The sequence below is a fragment of the Podarcis gaigeae genome, assembly GCF_964106915.1.
Source record: "Podarcis gaigeae genome assembly, chromosome: 3".
Taxonomy (NCBI): Eukaryota; Metazoa; Chordata; class Lepidosauria; order Squamata; family Lacertidae; genus Podarcis; species Podarcis gaigeae.
Window position 1 is genome coordinate 89,534,416 of NC_139680.1, and position 22,011 is coordinate 89,556,426.

The following is a 22,011-nucleotide window of genomic DNA, read 5'->3' on the forward strand; positions in this document are numbered from 1 at the left end:
ACGACCGAGAACTGCTCGCCATTCATGAAGCATTCCGGAAATGGCGGCACTTGCTGATTGGGGCGCAGCACAAGGTTCAAGTCCGAACTGACCACAAAAATCTGGAATACTGGAGAACAGCCCGAGTGCTGAACCAGAGACAAGTGCGATGGGCCCAGGAGTTCTCCAAATTCCACTTTGAGATTCGTTACGTGCCCGGCTCCGAGAACGTGAGGGCGGACGCTCTTTCCAGGAAACCTGAGTACTTAGAGGGGGAGGGAGCGCCTGAGGCAAGGCATGTAATCCCTGAAGACCGCTGGGTGTGTGGGGCGGCATTGGTGGGGCAGAGGGAACTGATAGAGGGTACTGAGAACGATGAATACGCCCAAGAGAAACTCAGAGAGCTCAGGAGGACAGAGGAGAACACAGGGGGGTTTGAAGAAAAGAACGGGGCATTGTATTACAAAGGGGCACTGTACATACCCGATGGGGAACTGAGGGGCAGAGTACTCAAGCAGTTGCATGACAGCCCCACAGCGGGACATTTTGGACAGCACAAAACCATGTGGTTGGTTACCAGGGAGTTTTGGTGGCCCAAGGTGAGGGAGGACGTACGGGAATATGTCAGGGGTTGCGACAGGTGCCAGCGAGCGAAAGGAGAGAGGGTGGCGCCAGCGGGGCTATTACAACCCTTACCCACGCCAGAAAGGCCATGGGAGGCAGTATCCATAGATTTTATGACGGACCTGCCAAAATCCAAAGGCAAAACAGCTGTCATGGTGGTGGTAGATCTATTAACCAAGATGTGTCATTTTATAGCTTGTTCGCGGTCACAGCGGAGGAAACCGCCAAGTTGTTTGTAGAACATATTTTTAGGTTGCATGGCGCCCCCTTGAGGGTTTTGAGCGACAGAGGGAAACAATTTACTTCCAGGTTCTGGAGGAAACTTATGAGCTTACTGCACGTAGAACTCAATTTCTCAACTGCCCGGCACCCAGAAACAAATGGGCAAGCGGAAAGGGCAAACGGGATTTTACAACAATACCTGAGGTGTTATGTAAAAGACAGAGAAAATGATTGGGTGGATAAGTTACCTCTAGCAGAATTTGCCTACAACAACGCGGAGAACGTGTCCACAGGGATGAGTCCCTTTCTGGCAAATTATGGGTGTCACCCCCGGGCATTCCCAGGAGAGGGAGGGGAGAGGTGGAGCGTGCCGGCGGCGGAATATTTTTTTGAAGAGATGGAAGCGATCCACCGTCAGCTTCAACTTAACTTAGAGAAAGCCAAGGAAGAATATAAGAAGCAAGCAGACAGAAATAGGAGGGAAGGTGAAACTATAAGGGTGGGAGACCGGGTGTGGTTATCCACCCAAGGACTACCGTTCAAGGGCGGGAGTAAGAAATTGAGACCCAAAAGATTGGGACCCTTTGAGGTCATACAGCAGGTCAACCCAGTAGCATTCAAACTCAGGCTGCCCAGTCACATGAAATTACACCCAGTATTTCACAGGTCATTACTGTCGCCGTACCGAGAGGGACGTGAGTGGGGGGAGCGTGAGAGAGAGGCCACCCAAACGCCCGTGATAGAAGAGAGAGAGCGCGACATGAACGTGGCAGGAATCATTGATTCCAGGTGGAAGGGGAATCAGGTGGAATATCTGGTAGAATGGGAGGGGGAAGTAGAGTCGGAAAACACTTGGGTACCAGCAGAGGTAGTCAATGACAAGGTCTTAATAGAAACATTTCATCAGCATTTCCCAAGAAAACCGCAACCCGTAGCACGATTTAGAAGGGAACACTTTGGGACCACCGATGAGGAAGGAGAGTTTGAAGGGTTCCCAGAGTCAGGGGTGGGTGAGGAAGCCGACTCCGACGAAGAAGAGGAAGACGGGGAGAGAGACGGTACGCCGTGGCTAGAAGTGTTTGAATCCTCGGATGACGAGGAGAGTTCCTTCAGGGGCTTTCCGCCCTCACCGCCAGTGGGAGAGGAGGCGGGAGGGGGTGAAGGGGGCCCTGGGGGGGAGGTGGATGTCAGGGAACTGCCATCGGAGGGACAGGTGGTGGACAGGCTCCAGGAGAATAGGAGAGAATCTGCAGCAGAGGAAGGAACCAGCAGGGGGAGTGCAGGAGTCACAGCGGAGGGGAGGCTCTGGGATACTTCTAGTGAGAATAGCGAAGAGGTAACAAAACCCCCATTAGGAACTCCCACCCTTCGCCGGAAACTGTCACGCAGAGAGTCACGAAGGCGCATGTCCGTCAAACAGCTTTTATGTTGGCGTAAATTCCGTAGACGCCCACTGTCAGATTCTACCAGCGACTGACGGAGTCATGCTTTGGGGGCTCCGTTAGTGCCTCGGTTTGGATGACCAGCCAAACCCCAGAGGGATCAAGCTTTTACGCACAAGCAGCTCACTATCCCATCATAGATGGTAATTTAGTATTTTTCGGTGACAGGAAGGTTTTAAGAATTTATGCTGAAAGCTCACTGAGAGTTTGCACTGTTCCCCAAGTTTACTGAATACATTTTAACTTGACATGAACCTAAGAAGACTGAGATAATGAAGAGCAGCTACTTTCAACCCAACTGTTGGTGCTTAAAGTTCCTTGTTGTTGTTGGCATCTGTCTCAAGAGACAATGCAGTGCGCCTCCAGGGGTGATTATTCTTACTTGCAGAAGGTGAAATGAGACAGAGTGACTTACTCAGGCTCTTACCCTGGCTGTATTGAGAGGCCATGCTTTTACTTCTGAACCTTTGTCAGCTCGCAAACCATCATTTAGGAGGGGCTTGCTTGAAAATTACAGTTTGTGTCTGCTGCTTGCTCTTATACTGTATATTTACTCACCCCACCACACAGCTCACCCAAAATGGAGATAAACAGAGAAAGAAAGGAGAATGAAATCAACTACATTCAGTCCACACAACTCCCCTTCCTTACCAAGTGCTTTCCTCTTTTCACTTCACATGTTTTGGAGCATTATGATGGACAAGTACCAATATAGTATGGGATGACAACCAAATTGAGAACCACCAGGTGCTGGTGTGCCACAGAGGTGGGAGTTGCTGCACTTCAAAAATGTTAAGCAGAGTGCTGAGCAGATGGATAATGAAAGTGGGCAAGCAGTTCTAAACCATGGATTGCCTATTATGTATTTGGAAGCATAAGCCATGGTGTCAGTTCTTAACTATGGTTAGCAGAAACCATGTACGGCATGATGCTTGAATGAAACCCATGGGATGGTTGACACATAACATTTTCCCATGATTTAATGCTACATGGATGAGCCTTAACAAGCCTAATGGCCCGATTGCTCACCAGAACAAGATGGTTTGACCAATCCTGGCCCAACTTCATTGGCTGCCAGTTAGTTTCCAGGCCCATTTCAAAGAGCTGCTGTTCACTTATAAAGCCTTACACAGCTCAGGACCTCAATACCCTAAGTACAACCTCTCCCCATGCAGACTGACCCAGACCCTGCACTTGTTATCTCTATGTCCCCACTCCTGAGAGTTTTGGAGGGTGGCAACACAAAAACGGGCCCTTTCTGTGGTGGCTTCCTGACTGTGGAATGCTATTCCCCAGAGAGGCTCACCTGGAAACCATTATTTACATTCTTTAGGTGCCAGGGGACATTTATTATGATTATTTTATCCCATTGTTATGCTTTTTATTATGTTTTCACTATTGACGTTCTGTAAAATGTGTTCTTAATGCTGTACACCACCCTGGGATCTTTTGATAAAAGGTAGTACGCAGGTGGCGCTGTGGGTTAAAGCCTCAGCGCCTAGGACTTGCCGATCGAAAGGTCGGCGGTTCGAATCCCTGCGGCGGGGTGCGCTCCCACTGCTCGGTCCCAGCGCCTGCCAACCTAGCAGTTCGAAAGCACCTCCGGGTGCAAGTAGATAAATAGGGACCACTTACCAGCGGGAAGGTAAACGGCGTTTCCGTGTGCTGCGCTGGCTCGCCAGATGCAGCTTTGTCACGCTGGCCACGTGACCCGGAAGTGTCTCCGGACAGCGCTGGCCCCTGGCCTCTTGAGTGAGATGGGCGCACAACCCCAGAGTCTGTCAAGACTGGCCCGTACGGGCAGGGGTACCTTTACCTTTACTTTAGTACAGTGGTACCTTGGGTTAAGTACTTAATTTGTTCCGGAGGTCCGTTCTTAACCTGAAACTGTTCTTAACCTGAAGCACCACTTTAGCTAATGGGGCCTCTTGCTGCTGCCGCGCCGTCGGAGCACGATTTCTGTTCTCATCCTGAAGCAAAGTTCTTAACCCGAGGTATTATTTCTGGAGTCTGTAACCTGAAGCGTATGTAACCTGAAGTGTTTGTAACCCGAGGTACCACTGTATATAGATTGAAATGATGATGATGGAAGTGCAGGGCTCCTTGCATCCAGGAGGAGGCCACTTGCCAAGTTTAGTTTCAGCTTCAGAAAATCTTGACTTTGTATTACTTGTGAACCAGTAATTCTGGCTTAAAGCAAACAGTGGTTAGTTTCTAAAACAAGCAGACCTTAAACCATGGGTTAGCTGGCATGTTTTAACTGCTGGTTGTGTTTGCACATAATGCTAAGCCATCATGCTTTGACATTTAAAGTAAACTTGGCAGAGGAGGACAAGGAAAGTAACATGTGAACCTGATGCTTTGCTGAGACTTGTCTCCATAATGCTGAACCATGATTTAGTGTTACATGCAAAGGAGCCCAGCAGCTGCATACACCTCCTGCACTATGTGCATGGACAATAAGCTTGTGCATTTCTACCTCCAGTGCAGCTGAGAAGAGGATATCAGAAACTTCTGCTTCCATCTCCCATTTTCAACTATCCATGTGTTCTTGTTATGGCTGAATCTGGACAAACTGTAGTTAGTGTTAGCTATGATTTATTGCAATAAGCAGAGTTCAGACCATGAATAAGTACCCTGATCTGTTTTAGTAAACCATAGTTAGCATTGTGCACAAAAAGCTAAACCATGGTTCAGCATTATGTGTGAACCAAGACGTGTCAGTGGCAGAGGTGGAACTTCATGCTAGTCCTCCCAAATGCAAATTAGGTGGATTGGATAATATTTCCTGTGTTGTTTACTAAAAATACTCTCTGGCATTCTGAATGAAAAGCTTGACAGACAGCCCTCTCCTTTATAAGCAGTATGTGTGTTTGTGTTTTGTAAACAGCAAGAGACTTTTTTTCTTGTTCTGTTATTTACCAAAACTAAAAGCCACAATTTTCGAAATTCTGTGCTTGTTTGACACAATGTATTTGTTAGATAATTCAGTCACCACTCCATTGTACTCACATCTTGATTTGCTGGAGAGAGCCAGGTTCCGCATGTTCATGCTTTACTGGAACTTGAAAATAAATGGGCTCCAATGGCTTTGCGTAATGGGTTGCTTTTCCACTGCTATTCCTCCCCACTTCCACCAAACTGAAAGCACTAGTTTCCTGTCTGTCTTGTGTGATTTCTTGCATGTAATTTTAAAGCTGCCTTTTAGAGAGCTCTTCAGAGTAGTGAACAAGAAAAGCCTGTGCTAAGCTCCTCATCTTCTAAACAACCAATTTAATCCTAAATAATGGAAAACTGGCTATTTGCAGATTCTAATTTAGAAAATTAGTGTTTCCATATTTGTTTAATGATAACAAGGTGGCTGCTATGATGGAAAGTTTCCTAGACAATAATAAGACACTCTTTGGTCCACATTTGGCCAGCAACATTTCTTATTGTATCTAGCACATTTAATAACAGATCTACATTATAGTTCTAACCGACAGTAGAGCTACTCTGATAGTCTTTTCATAATTTATATTATCTTAATTATATTTATAATTTTATTCTGATTATGTCTTAATAGAGATTGGTGATGTCTTGTATTCATCCCAGAGTATGTTGCAATGGTGATTTGGGAATTGATGTAGCATTTTTTTCTTACAGAGGGGTCAGTTCTGCAGTAACATATTCTGCAGCAGAAGGTGAGAAAATTTTAGACACAGACAGGGAGATATGCTCCCTTGGACACCCTCATTTGAATTCCCGTTAGGCTGAAGGCCAAACTAAATGTTATGCTAGTGCCGTACATGATTTATTCAAAAGCTGTCTTGGGGGCCAGAGCTGGACTGGTACCTGGAGGGAGCAGGCTTTAACCCCTTGCCTCTGGTATGGCCTCATTTAGAATCGCATATTCTCACCCCCACCTCAGCGTTTCATGTTCCTTTGCTTTTTGAAGTAATGGTTTTATTTAATTATTTTAATTCAACAATTTATCCACAGCTTAGCAGCGTAGTTTCTAAGCAGTGTACAGTGAGGTTACAAAGGAGATGCAACAGGTAAAACAAGTTAAAATTTTTACCAAAAAAGCTTCCTTTTGTTCACCAAGTGCCTGTAGTTCAGGGAGGCAGGCGGCCTGTTTTGATTTCAACTGGGAAAGAGAATTAGGCTGACAATACTGAATGCACGGCTCCTGGCAGATGCAAGCTGTGCACCTGAGCCATGGGGGGACCATTACAGTTTGTGTGTGTTTCAAAACTTTTCAGGGCTCTCTTGGTGCAAAATCCACAAGATCTGTCTGTGCAAAATGGAATGAAAATCACATGCTGAGTACAAATTATAGGGTGGTGGGTTCAGTAATGGTGCAAGTTATCTAGGCAGCTATATTGTGGGTTACGCTGGAGGTACTGAGTGGCTTTAAGAAACTGACCATCTCTGGCCTGAGGCTGACTTGCCAACAAACTGGTTTCCTTCCCCTCTCTCCAAAATGTATGACAGAAATTGAGTACCGTCAATTGAAAAGCTTGGAGAGGAGCCAATTCAGGAAGACATCAACATTGAAGCTGTTTCCATAAACACCTTTCTTTCTCTTTTTCAGAGCCATGGTGTCATGGAAAGGAATTTATTTTGTACTTACACTATTCTTGGGAAGTTTTTTTGGAAGCATTTTCATGCTTGGCCCCTTGCTGCCATTGATGTTTTTCTCCCCATCTTGGTATCGCTGGGTCACTGATCGCGTTGTGGCTACTTGGCTTACACTTCCAGTGGTAAGTTGCTTATATCTTACATCTTATGAAAAGTCCCAACTGCTCAAACCACCCAGACTTAAAATGCCAAACAATGACTTTTTATATTCAATATTTGGACTTAGTTTCAGGTATAGAATTGCAGCCATGCAACACAACCTTGCTCTGTTCAGTAGACCCTATTATCCTAAGTGTACCTAGGATTGCAGGCATAATCTTCTATGTGCTGTCAGGATAAGCTTCAGGGCTAATGGCAGAGGGTGATGGACAACTGTGTCCAAACTTGAGACAGAGATGGGAGGTGTCTGGACTGGAAAGACTTTGGCAGATGGCCAAAATGACAAACTATAGAAGGGCCAAGGAAGAACAGCTATCAGATAAGTTAACAGTACTCCTTGTTCTGTTCTGGAATGGAAAATTCAATTATAATATTCAGCAGTCTGCTTTATTGTAAGGTATCTTTGTTTCTTCATTCTCTGAATGATCCACCTTTAATTATTCATCAACAAGTGGTCATGTTTTTTCCTTCTTTTCCATGTAAAATATAGTAATTTATTTGAGAGAGATTAAAAAAATAGGATTTCCTGGTTGGAATGAACTGCTATGCTTAACAGCTGTAACTCTCAAGTCACTTCTTTCCAGCACATAGTGTCCTCAGCCTGACAAGGTCACCACCTATTAACCCTAATATATCAGTGTAATGACAGTGAAGAGTCTTTTAAAAATATTTTGTAAGCTTTAGGTGGTTAGCAGACCAGTAATACATTTTGTAAAAGAAAATTTTTACCAGACCTCTTAAAGGTTACCTATATGTTTGTTTCACTGTACATTGGACCGTCCAGTTACATAACCGCTCTGGTTATGTAACTTTCAGGTTATGAACGTGGCAAACCCAGAAGTGTATCCTTCCGGGTTTTGCCACGTGTGCAGAAACGGCACCTCTGGTTACGTTTTTTTTGGGTGCACACGGACCCCCGGAATGAATTAAATTCGTATCCGGAGGGTCCACTGTACTGATGAGTTTCTTGTTTTTCTGCTGTTTTAACTGTGTGGCTTAACAACAACTTTGTTGTTGTTGATTGACATGACTTTTGTTTGTAAGCTTACTTGAGGGGTAAGGTGACAAGGCAGAGTAGCCATCAAAGCAATATCCTATGCACTAACATCCCATATAGACCCTAAAAACTATAGAAAAGAAGCACTGAGCGAATGAATGTGAATGAAGCTTGACTATGGTTGCAGCAGACTGCTGACTGTTGAAGGAAGGGAAAATCAGAGGGAATGGAACAGAGTGTCCTGTAAGATCCTGGTTGGCCAGCTGGAACCCTGAACAGGAACACTTCACACTGCAACATTTTGTTGCAGGTCCCACTTGGATTTTAGCATAATGCTGAAATCAGAATGGAAGAAAATGTATAGGTCTGAAGTTCTGTAGTTCAACCATCTCATCCCCAGCACTATGTTTATGAACTGTAGTCTCACAGAAACACGTGAACACTGCTGTTCAGTGTTTAAAAAACAACAGCAGTGGGGAGTTATAATTGTGCCCTGAGACAGCAGCCCAAAGAAGATTAATTTGAAGCCAGCTCCATTGAACTCAGTGGGAACTTGGTGAGTCTTTGGAAATAAATCAATGTAGGAACAAACTGTTTTCTTCTGATCATGTATTTGATTCATTTCCTGAATTATCGTAATGCCAGCATTTTTAGAGACTCTACCAGGTGTGCCTCCCTCCTCTACAATTCTATGGTTCCTGCCTTCTTAAAATGGATTTCAAATATCTAATAATACTGCACAGAGGCTATCCATTTAGAGGTTTACAAATATTTAGAATCCGTAAATAATCTGTACCATATAGTCACTTACATATTACTTTGTTTTCTCTGAGCAGAGCTCTGAAATAAAAATTCTGGCTAAATAAGAAGTAAAATTCATTTTACTTCTTTCGTTCATTCTTTCGTTCAAGGCTGATAGCATATTAAAACCTGTTTTTAATAAGGAACAACTTATTGGCTGATAGTAGAAGTAGTGGAACTTACAAATATGTCCCATGGTATATGTTTCTTTGTCTGCTTTGTCATGCCTAAGCCCTGAAGTGACTAATTCTCTAGTTCTCATTTTTTTCATAAGATGATGATGATCTCATTTATATACCACCTTTCCCCCAAGGAGCTCAAGGTGACGTAAATGTATAGAATTTTCGGTACAAAATCATTGATTTGTACAGTTGGAAGGGACCCTGTGGGTCATCTAGTCCAACCCACTGCAATACAGGAATCTCAACTAGATCACACATGGCAGATGACTATCCAATCTTTGCTTAAAAACCCCTAAGGAAGGAGAGTCCACCACCTCTCATGGAAGTCTGTTCCAGTCTCAAACAGCCCTGACCTTCCCCATTTTATCCTCATAACAACCCTGTGAGGTTAATGAGGCTGAGAGGCAGTGAATGGCCCAAGGCCACCCAGTGAGCTTCATGACTGAATGGCTCAGTCCCTAGTGCAGCATTCAAATCACAGCACCACACAGGTATTACATATAGACTGATGACACCCAAAAAATGCCTCCTGTACCCTACGTATCTGATCCACTTCCTGTACCCCTTGTGATCCAACCATTGGAGGACAAAAGTGGCTTCACGTAGGATGGAAAACTTTCCTTCTGTGAAATTCCTTAAGGTGCCTTATTTTAAAATTTAAGCCATAGAGTCCAGCAATCTTACCTATATAATGGCACAGCATTTATTTGTTTGTTTGTTTATTTAACTCACTACATTTATGTACTGCAAGAAGCTCAGGGGTGTGTGTGGCTCTTCACCCTCTTCATTTTATTAGGATAACAACCCTTGGGGTAGGTTGGATTGAGAAAGAGTGGTAGACTGGGGATTTGAATCTGTGTCTCCTCAGTCCTAGTCCATCTGTTGCACCATGATGACCCCACGATGCATTTAGAAAGCTTTCAGATGGGGCATGAGGGCCACAGTACCCACTGTTTTCCTCTTTGGAGATATACTACTTCTGAGCGTGGGGACTCCAGTTATCTATTATTACTGATAGGGAAGACTTCCATGGGCAAAACTGAGGTTGAGAAAGTAGGAATGGTTTTGATGGATGAAGTTGGACTGGGGAACACTTGCAGCGCACACACTTGTTGGAGGCACCAGCTACCACCGTGTGTTAATAGTTGTAAGCAACATGTTAATGAGCAAAACGATCTCTCTCCCACCTCGATAGATGGTCAGTCCGAATTGTGGTGCAGAGTTTGCTATGCTTTTATAATGGTTCATTTTTAACCTTGATCAATAATAACATGCCAGTACTGCAGTTAGCTGAGTCATCCATTAATGCTTTATGCTCTTTATATAGTTCATTTCACACAGGGAACTAAAAGCCCTTCACAGAGGTAAGTGACATCTCTGTTGATTAGATGAGACATTGTCTGTCTTATTTCCTTGTTCCTTCATCTTTTCTAATTCTAATGCTGTTTTATATTCCAAACGTCAAGGTTTATTTTGGGTTAGAAGGCTTCACTTTTCCCTTTGGGTAGTTCAGGGAAGAAAATTGGTGTTTTGATTCTATTGTAGGTCTGGGTGCCTTCGTCACCTTTTCTGGCATTGCAATTGGTTGTTTTTAACCATAATCTTTGTATCCCAACCTTTCTCTGAAAGGCTCAAGATTGCATGTCCATTACTTTATTCTTGAAGCAACTCTGTGATCAGTTAGGCAGGAAGAAAGTTATTTCCTCTATAATTTGAAGCTGGATAACCGTAACTGTTCAAATAGTGTAAATACTATTCACGCGTAGTTATTTTAAAATGTCTTTTCTAATAACAATTCAAGTTGATGTGCAACTTTTTTTATATAAAAAAGACATCTCATACAAATTATAACAATACAGATAAATTATGTCAGGGGTAGCGAACTTCTGACTTACAAGCCAATATTGGCCTGTTCTCAATTTGACCCACAAAGCCATTTTCCTAAAGTCACTTCCACCCTTCTGCTAATGTCACTCATGACATCATCTGATGGATGTGAAGCTACGGTTAAATCCTGCGTTGGCTGCATTCCTGTTCCGAGCAAGAAACAGGAGAGCAGCACAGCTGAAGCAGCAGGATTTGACCTCCATGCTTGTCAGCTGATAAATCCTGCTTGGTTTGGCTGGATTCCATGCAGCACCTTCCTGATTCAGAAAGGGGGCTGTATGGAAACTCCTGCTGAAATGGAGGGAAGCACTGACCTTGCAAGGTGCTTTGAAGTCCTGACTTTGGGACTACAAAGCACCCTGCAGCTGACATAATAGGGAAGTCAGGTGATTGACAGGTGGGTTGTCCTGTGAGGCGTATCATTCAGCCCATGGAGCCAAAATGGTTTCCCATCCCTGAGTTAAACGATTCTGCTGTGCAGCAAACCACAACCTGACCAGTCTATGGACAGAAAGAGCAGTTTCAGAGAAAGGCATAAAGAGATTGGTGTGGTATGAAGCTTCCCGGAAGAAGTAATCCAAAGGGTAGATGCTATCAGGCAGGAAATCCCACAGCACAGGCAAATCTTGCTTCATGCATGGAAGGGTGAAGGTGTTCATTGTTTGGGGAGATAAATATGACTGCCTTGAATTAATGTGTCTATTTTCTGCTGCTTTCACCATAACTATAATGGTTCTTCTGAATTATGTGGTTATTTGACATTTTTTCCCTGCAGTGGGTGCTCTGTAATAGTCCCATTGGTACTGTACAGTTGAACTGTATGCTGCTCCTCAAATGCTTTCCCCAAACCATTGTGCTAAATACTTTTTAAAAACTAGGTACATCTTAGAAATATGCACTGGCTACTATAAACCTTTGGTGCAAGATAATGTCTTGATTTATATCATTGTAAATTATTTGTGCTCAGATATTTGCATGTTTTCAAAGTTAATATAAAATCAAATTATTTCTCTTAGGCCTTACTGGAGATTGTATTTGGAGCAAAAGTGGTTATAACAGGTGATGGATTCATCCCCGGAGAAAGAAGTGTCATTATCATGAACCACCGAACTCGAATGGACTGGATGTTCCTATGGAACTGCCTGCTGAGATATAGCTACCTCAGACTTGAAAAAATATGTCTCAAATCTAGCCTCAAAGGCATTCCAGGATTTGGTAGGTCACCAACATGATAAAAACTTTCTTTTTCGTTTAGCTTTATATGTTGTTGTAATATTTGCTACCTTATATGGTAGTTCAGAATATTTGATTTCAGCTCTGCTGTTTTTATAATGATGGGTTTCATTGTTCTGTTTATTATTTTTCCGCATTATTGTTAGCTGTCTTAAGGGATCTGTGGAGCCAAGCAGAAAGAGAAAAATTCCAAAATGATATCTAAAACCTTCTGTCTATTAAGCATGTAAACTGCTTTCCAATTCACATAGTCTAAAATAATTTGTTTTCAAAATGTGTCTTAAAATATTACTCTCTTCAAATTAGATGCATATTTGTTTGTGCTGTCTTGTTTTATTGCACAGTAGTCAAACTCTTAGAAGACAAATCCCATTTCTTTTTCTGATAGACATACAAGTTTGGTGGATCAGGGAATGCTGTGGACATAGTGTATCTTGATTTCAGTAAGGCTATTGACAGTCTCCCATTCTAGTCTTGCAGAGAAGCTGGTAAAATGTGGTCTGGATGAGGTAACTGTTAGGTGGATTTGTTGGTCGGCTTGATGACCTTCAACATACAAGTAGACAGGGCCCAGACTAACAAAATAAATTTCAGTAGGGACAAATATAAGGTTCTATACTTTGGCAGGAAGAACAGCTGCACAAATATACGATGAGGGACACATGGATTACCAGTAGTACATGTGAGAGGGTCTCTTGGTGGACCACAAGCTTAACATGAATCAACAGTGTGATGCAGCAGCAAAAAAGGCTAATGTTTTTCTAGGCTGCATCAACAGAAGTTTAGTGTCCTTATCAAGGGAAGTAATAGTACTGCTGTATTCTGTCTTGGTGAGACCCACCTGGAGTAGTGTCTAGTTCTGGGCGCCAAAATTTAAGAAGGATATTGACAAGCTGGAACATTTGCAGAGGAGGGCAACCAAGATGATCAAGGGTCTGGAAACCAAGCTGTATGAGGAACAGTTGAAGGAGCTAGGTATGTTTAGCCTGGAAAAGAGGAGGCATAAGAAGCGCTCAGTTGGATCAGACCAAAGGCTGCTTATTTTTTAGCATCCTGTTTCCCATGATGCCTTTTAAGAAACTTGTAAGCAAGACCAATGGGTAGTAGCCCTCTCCCACAACCATTATTCTGGGGCATGCTCCTTCTCTGCCTGCCTGGAGGCAGCATATAGCTATCATGAGTGGTAGTCATTGATAACACTATCGTTTTTTATTCTTGGTTTAAAAACTTATTAAGAACATTTATTCTTACCTACTCAGTACTGAAGATTCTGCTGTTCACAGCTGTGTTATTTTGATGGAATGTAAGTGACAGAAAGGAAACAACAAAGAGCCCATTCAGTTGTAACGAACCATCACCTTTAAAGCCAACAATGCATTTTGGGCCTGGAGCGCTCCTCTCCCTTTTAAACAAACCACAATAGAATCTCTGAAACTGATGTGTGCCATAATAAACTAAGGTTTATTAGGCCAAGTTCATCACGTCACAACTGGCCTGTGAAGTAGTTCTTCCCTTCCCTTTCCTTGTGCATTTAGAAGGGGCAGAAAATAAACAGAAACTCTTCAAATGTAGCCGTGGCACTGTCAGCCTCAATCAACATGAGAAGTCTCAAGGCATTGTTTGTATTCTCTTTATCTTATACAGTGGTACCTCGGGTTACATATGCTTCAGGTTACATACGCTTCAGGTTACAGACTCCGCTAACCCAGAAATAGTACCTCGGGTTAAGAACTTTGCTTCAGGATGAGAGCAGAAATCATGCTCCGGCAGCACAGCGGCAGCAGGAGGCCCCATTAGCTAAAGTGGTGCTTCAGGTTAAGAACAGTTTCAGGTTAAGAACGGACCTCCGGAATGAATTAAGTACTTAACCCGAGGTACCACTGTATACAATATATCCTAGTGTGTTGATAATAGATAGTGTGGTACACATACCAATTTTGTAAGGGGCTACGCATGTAGCCTGTGTTGAAACTTTCTAAGCACACAAGAGCAGCCCTCCTGGATCAGCTCCAAAGACCTATCTAGTCCAGCCTTCTGTTCCTCATAGTGGCCAGCCAGGTGCCTATTATGGGAAGCCCACAAGCAGGATGTTCATTTAGCAAAAGCTGTTCACTTCACTAGTTCACAAAAATATACTTTGTTTTATGTGTACACTTGTAAAAATTAAGTTAACTGGCCACCCTCCTCTAGTTAAAGTTCTGATTGTATTTATTGCTTTCACTCACTATTCTACTATTACTTTGATTTCTCAGCTGATATCATCAGAAACTATTAAGGTACTGGTTGCATTGTGCATACCAATCTTCAGTTTTGTTCTGTTAAACGTATAGGCTCTAACAAGCTTTCACTTCTCAAACAAATTTTTCACCAGTTTAATCATACCCATTTATTGCTAGGCCATCTTTACTCTTTCACCAATTAACTTGTGGAATGTATGGTATGGTACAGTTCACTTACCACTGGTATAACTGTAAGAATGAACAAAGAGTACCTTGGAGAGCATTTGCCTTTTTTCTTTTAATTACTTACCATTCTTAAAACTTAAATTACCCATTAGAGCTTCTGCCAGTAATAAGCAAATATCAGCAAGGACGGCTTGATGATGATAACTTCAATTTGTTTTGCCAAAATCCTGGAGTCGTATTCAATGCTGCTGCAGTGGATTTCCATGCATGCATGTGGAGCTTCCTTTTTAACTCCTATCCTTTGCAGCCCCCCTTCTCACATTCTTATCATCAGCTCTGAAGGTTTGGGGATATCTTCAGAGAAGATTTTGGGGGTGCACAGGGAAAGAGAGGAAACAGAGGTCCCATTGCACCTCTGGAACTCTGCACATGGAACATTGAATACAACCCTTGCTATTTACTGGCTGTTCATTCGTTCAGTCAGTCAGTCAGTCAGTCAGTCAATCAGTTATTAAATCCTATCTTTGGGGATATAAATCCTTCCAAAAAAATACATTAACAAAATCACAATAACATTAAATGTAACATTTTATCAGTATCCTTCTCAGTTAGCAATTGATGCTAGATGACTCTGCATGAGGAATGGGAAGATCCAGATCAATCAAGTTCTAAATTGGTGTTTGCCTGCCCCCCTCTCTCTCTCTTCCTCTCCTGGTGTTCTTTCCACAGCAAAGTGGGAAGTTATATTAGGGTTTGTGGGTCACAGCTCCTTTCTGTGCAAGTGAGGTTACCAGAGCATGTCTCACTGTGGCCAGTGCAGGAATGGCCACAGCTGATGGGTCCTTTTCACCACCAAATCCACCTGAGCCTCAAGTGATGATAGCACTGGATTTAGGAGTATCTCCAGACTCCGAACCTGCTGCTTATGGATGAATGCAACCCTGGGAATCACTTACCAGCAGCACCACCATCTTGTCAAGATTCAACCTCAGTTTATTGGCCCTCATGCATCCCACTGCTGCCTCCAGACACTGGACTACCACCAAAGCAGTTTCACCTAGTTCAGATGGTATGGAGAAATAGCGCTGGGTGTCATTGATGACACTGAGCCCCAAATCCTGTGATAACTCCACTCAAATTCATATAGATGCTAGATAGCACCAGGGACCAGATGGAACTTCGTCAAACCCCACAGCACAACTGCCAAAGGGCTGAACAGAAGTCACTCAATGCTACACGCTGGAAGCAGCCCTGCAGGTTGCAGCAGAATCATTATAATATTATGCCTCCCATCTCCCAACCACAGAGAGGAACCATGGCTGATGGTATCAAAACCTGCTGAGAGATTCAGGAGAATCCAGGAGTTGTTTGAGGTGGAAGGCTATGGTGGGATAACTTTTCCAGAAGTCTTTCAGTGTTAGCTATTCCCTGATGGCTGCTTCCCTTGCAATTTTTTTAAGATAATAAAATTCTCATATAGCGACTTTTGCAGGTTAATTTTCAATTGCATTTTTGCTGTTCCATGCAATACCACACATGTGGAAATAACCATGACATGGCATTAGTTGCATCAGAAAATTGTATGGTTAGACCTTGGTCTGTTTTTCCAAGTTATGCATAATGCAGTAATAAAATTGTGGAAAGGGTCAAGTCCACAGCTTCTCCACAGGGAGGCCATCTCTTTCTTTGTGAAAGATAGTATTTGAGTAAGGTCAAAGGTTTCTGTTAAGCATAGGCCTTCCATTATCTAAGTGCTGTATAAATAGCTTGTGGTTTGCTTTGTGGACTGGAGGCAATGGACTCTTTAAGTGAGAGTTTGAGCAACAGTGACATGTGATATCTTCCAGCAATTTCATCAAGGGCTGTCAGACTTAATTACTTTAGAGTTATTTATATTATGAGGTAGCTTTGGGAGTGTATGTTGGAAAGTGTTCTCTGTAGTGTTATCACTCTTGTAGAATTGTTTACATCAGAAAGATGCATACCAGATTATTATTATTATTATTATTATTATTATTATTATTATTATTATTATTGAAGTTGGAACATTAACCCTGCTCTAAATTCGTGCTGGGAAAGGGGAATAAAATAATGAGTTTGGATTTGATATCCCGCCTTTCACTCCCTTTAAGGAGTCTCAAAGTGGCTAACATTCTCCTTTCCCTTCCTGTCCCACAACAAACACTCTGTGAGGTGAGTGGGGCTGAGAGACTTCAAAGAAGTGTGACTGGCCCAAGGTCACCCAGCAGCTGCATGTGGAGGAGCGGAGACGCGAACCCAGTTCCCCAGATTACGAGACTACCGCTCTTAATCACTACACCCCACTGGCTCCACAATTGTAATAGCTTGCAATCCTGCTTTTTATGCTTTAAATAAGTCTGGTCTCATAAAGGTCTGTGTTGTAAGGGAACATTTTGTGAAAAGTGATGCCTTAGAATAATAATTTGAAGGGATCAAAACACAAAGGCCAAAGGTTCGGTTAAAAAAGTGTTCATCTAGTCTCCCATAGGTTAACAATTCAGGCCAGTGTGATAAAATCACTAAAAACAACTAATTTGCATATTTTTGCCTGCTAAGCAAATGTGCCAGATGACTCAAGTAAGCAAATCATTTACTAAACATCCTATAAAAGTTTTGTTTATACAAAATAGGGGTGGGGGGGAGGAAATAATATGTTCCGATTCACTTGAAATGTCCATACCTTCCAGCTCAAGCTTCAGAAACTTAATGTAGAGGGCAAGGAGCCAATGTACTACGTGATTAACTAGAGAGGGGGGTCTTGTTGTCTGGGCAGCCAGGACCTCCATGCACACAGCCCAGGGTTGTACCCTGGGGAGTTCACTTTGGTGCCAGTAATGACTTCACCCTTATAGACACATTCCATTATCTCCTGAGACTGATGGATGCCAACAGCCTTATAGACTAAGAATAAGTAGGCAGACTTGAGGTTGCATGTCAAGCAATGAGACGAGCATCTGGATTAGAGGTGATACTGCACAGCAGAGTTCAAAGAAATAATAGATGCATATTCAACTGAGGTTTTGTTTTGCTGCAGCAGTCCTTACTGATGATTAAACTGAACCTTACCTGCATGCAAGTCTTCCTCCATTCATTCATGTGGTTTTGTTGGATCCTGGCTGTAGAGAAAGGATCAAACAAGGAAGCACTCGCTTTTCCAGAGATGGCTGGTGATGAAAGATGCTAGTGTCCATGGACATAAAGTAGAATTGCAGAGGAATGCTTTTGCAATTTTTAAAAAATAATATCAAAGCTGTAGCTTGTGTGACATTTTCTTTAATTCATAGCTAAATTTTCATGTTTTTCATCTCATATATACCCCACAATATTGAAGACATTCACATTTACTTTCACATATAAAGGAGAAAAGAAGTAAATGTGTCTTGCACTTTGTGCAAGCTTTAGAAACGGCCAAATTTCTGCTTCCTCTCAAAAATCATCTATGGGAAACAAGCCTGAATATTTTATTTTTCCTATCCTAGAGGGAAAAAAATATTTCTTTCTTTAGCTCCACAAAGAGTGTTGTCTTTTGAAGCAAGTGACTTAGGCTGAAAGCAACATAGAACTCATTGGCTTACTTCTGAGTCAATATATGTAGGATTCTTCTGTTAGAATTTGAGGGTTTCCTCAGTCATGATAGTGAATTTATTAATGGGATGATTACTGCAACACCAGGAAAAGAACTTTACATGGACTAAATCCTAGAGAACACAGAATCCAGTTCTTCCTTCCCTGAAGACATAGGTCTTTTGACTCCTGTGGTGCTCAAGGCGATGAACAGTATTCCAAAATCCACTGTGTGTGTGTGTGTGTGTACACACACACACACACACAGAGAGAGAGAGAGAGAGAGAGAGAGAGAGAGAGCAGATACCACCCCCAGTATAACTGAAAAACACATTTTCATTTTTTCCCACAATTACCTACTGGTGGGAGCTACATAATGAACTATAGTCTGATGGCCTGGAGTAAAGGAGTTTCTTCCAAATTGCTACAAGGAGAGATGGCTGTACAGCATGCCCTACAATAAATGATAGTATGTGCAACGTGGTCTCTTTGACACATTATGTGGTATCTTGTAGTTGTTTCCAGCTTGAGAACCCTTTCGTGTGGGAGTAGCCAACATGGTGCTCTCCACATGCAGTAGACTACACTTCCTATCTGACCCAGCCAATAAGAGCAGTGGTCTGGGATGATGGGAGTTGTAGTCCACAATATCTGGACGACCTCTCATTTGTTTTCAAATGAAGGACTTTTTTTGTAGTGGCTTCTCCTGCAACTAGTTGATTGGTGAAACTGTAACACTCAACATTTCCCCTTCAATACAACTATTAATAGTGCAGCAACTCTGCCCCATATTGAATCTGGTAATTGTTCACCAGGTCATTGAGTTCACATGTGAAATGCATTAATTTATGCAGCACAGGTCAGATTCTGCAAAAAGAAAGGAAAGATCAAGTGGTGTACATTTCAAGGACTTATCACTTTACAATGATAGGGAGTTGAATTTGCAAATTGAAATGAGAAGGCAAGATGCTTGAGTTTCAGTAATGATGTTGAGCTAAAAAGCTGTAAAAATGTACTTCTACTAAAAAAAAAACCTTTAGTATAAGAAATTTTTTCCTGTGTATTCTTAATAGGTCCCAAGTATGTTATGTTCTAGCTCATGTTTTTAATGTTAGTCATGACTCAGTCCCTTAGTGTTATTTTGCACCCCTGATTTAATATCATTAAGAATAACACAACACCTACTTTTCCCCACCATAAAGCAGCAATGCAGCAGCAAACAAAGGCTATAGCAGCTCAGTCAGCTGCTTGTGGCTGGAAAGCCAAACAGGATGTTTGTGACTGTTGCCATGGGAACAAAGGGGCAGTCCATTCTGTACTGAGCACCGGATGTTAGCTCAGTGTGTGTGTCATATGACCCGTACTGGAAGTACATGGGTGGAGTTTATTCTTACTGCTGTGGAGTGCAGACATGTTTCTCTGTACTGATGTAAGAGACAGAAATAAAGAATGTAAATAGATTTCTGTCTGCTTCTTTCCCCTCCCTGGGGAGACCAAAGGGGAGAGAGAAGAAACGGTGTGTTCTTCACACATCTGGGAAGAATCGCCGAGACCTCGCCTGCTTATCTGCCGGGAGTAGCAGCGGGGAGGTCGCCAAGGAATATCTGCCGGTGCCTACGCTGTGGCACATTCCTCTGACCCAGGCAGATTTCCAACACCTTTCACTAACGCATTTGACATCTTTTAGTGCTAGCTCATACACTGTTTTCTATAATAACTGTATTACATGCAAAGTGGTCTTCCCTAAGAAATTGGTTATGTTTTCACACAAAATTATCTGTTTGTTTGATTATTTATTTTAATATCCTTTTTATTATTTTTATTTTAACAAAGTAATAATAATAAATAAAAACAAATAAAAATGTGTGCCCAAGACCATTCCATTGTAACTATCCAACCTCCCAAATTTGAACACCTCTTGCAATGATTTGACCTCTTTCCATTTTAACAATACAAATTCTACAAATACCTTCCATATTTCATCAAAATCATTTCTCCTGCATATTCCCTGTCTTACCTTAAGAGCACACAGTAATTTATCATTAATAGCTATATCTCACACCTCTTTATACCATTCTTCCATTTTATATTCACCTCACCCTTCCACTTCCAAGATATAACACCTCGTGCAGCTGTCAGTAAATTTGTGAGCAAGTCCTTCATAGCCTGTGAACCTTCCACCCCATCATAAATTGATAACAGTGCTACCTCTGGACTTTTGGTCAGCTTTAACCCAGTGATTTCTGTTATCTCCTTAAACACCCTTTGCCTGTTTTAATTTGTTAAGATTTTCTTGTTCTAAATCTTCTAAATTTCTTGTTATATTTATTCCCAAGTACTTGATTTACATTTCTTAATTTTATATCTATTTTTTCCCTTCAAAAGTTTTTGTTTTACATCTTCATCGTAGTTAAATATCATTATCTCTGATTTGGACCAATTAAACACAATGTTTTTTCTCCATTTTTTTGTCACATGTGCCTCTATTGCCTGCATATTTTTTAGGGGATTTTAGATTGTTAGCAAGGTGTCATCTGCAAATAAGCTTATTTTCTCTTTTCCATTATTGCTTATTCCTTTTATATTTCCACCTTCTATAATTACATTGACCAGAGTTTCAATGACCAATACAAATAAAATTGGGGAAAGGGGGCATCCTTGTCTTGTACCTCGGGCTAGTGTTATTTGTTCTGTTATACCATCGTTCACTAGGGCATATGCCTTGTTCCTCAAGTGTAATTGATTTATTAAACCCTTAAATAATTCTCCAAATCCTAAGCTTTCTATAATCCTTTTCAACACAGTGTTACAAAATTTATGTTTGATAATTTGAGAACTTAAGTTATGGACAGGCACAAGCAAGAAATTTCTAGCACAGTATTTAAAAGATTCTTCACAATTGTTCTAGGCTGGGCCATGCAGGTTGCTGCCTTCATTTTTATTCATAGAAGATGGGAAGAAGACAAAAATCATTTTGAAAATATGCTGGATTACTTCTGTGACATTAACGAACCACTGCAGCTTCTCATCTTTCCCGAAGGAACAGATCTGACAGGTACTTTAATTCAATTCTCTCCCCACCAATCTTCTCAGGGTAGAAAAAAATGTGTCACAATTATGCCATTTAAAAGTTTACAATTTAAAATTGCAAGTTTGACCTGTCATGCGTTCAGTGGTGTGTTATCTTGAAAAGTTATGCTTTATGAGACTTTTACAAGTGATGCTAGTACCCAGAGGGCAGGAACGTGAGAGCAAATACTGCACACATTCTGAAGTGGGTTCAGAACGGCCACAACCTTTTTTGGTGTGGTTTAGGGCACAGATCAACTGTGGATCATCCTTACTGCTACTTGATAGTATAGCCACCCAGCCCACATTGATGGGAGTAGCAGAAATTTGAGAAATTTCTAAGGTGTGAACTAGTACGGTTGGCCATTCAACGACCTGGATGTTGGGTGGGTATGGCAGCCCCCAACCTCGACTGGGTAATGAAGTGACATCCAAAGGTTCCTTAAGTGGATTAACTGTTTTTAATAATCTTATATGTTAGTTGCCTTGAAACAACAATCTCCCAGTGGGGAGCAAGTAATCCCACTCGTGCTTATCCCTGCTGTACATCCAGCCCAGTGCTTCCAGTGTGTCTATAATGATACAGTGGCCTGGTTTGCATGTCGCAGTAAGGCCAAGCTATGGTTTAACATGGGACATGGGTGGTGCTGTGGGTTAAACCACAGAGCCTAGGGCTTGCCGATCAGAAGGTCGGTGGTTCAAATCCCTGCAACCGGGTGAGCTCCCGTTGCTCAGTCCCTGCTCCTGCCAACCTAGCAGTTCGAAAGCACGTCAAAGTGTAAGTAGATAAATAGGTAAGGTAA

At 42.1% G+C, this 22,011-nt stretch overlaps 1 protein-coding gene across 1 annotated transcript in view; it reads left to right on the forward strand.

Moving 5' to 3' along the window:
• Positions 1 to 22,011, forward strand: part of LCLAT1 (lysocardiolipin acyltransferase 1) — a 93,855-nt gene that overhangs the window by 27,207 nt on the left and 44,637 nt on the right. The window contains exons 2-4 of the mRNA XM_083732713.1: positions 6,844 to 7,012; positions 11,933 to 12,131; positions 21,048 to 21,194. Of these exons, the coding sequence (XP_083588839.1) occupies positions 6,848 to 7,012; positions 11,933 to 12,131; positions 21,048 to 21,194 (511 nt within the window). The 5' untranslated portion in view covers positions 6,844 to 6,847. The remainder of the gene's footprint in view (positions 1 to 6,843; positions 7,013 to 11,932; positions 12,132 to 21,047; positions 21,195 to 22,011) is intronic.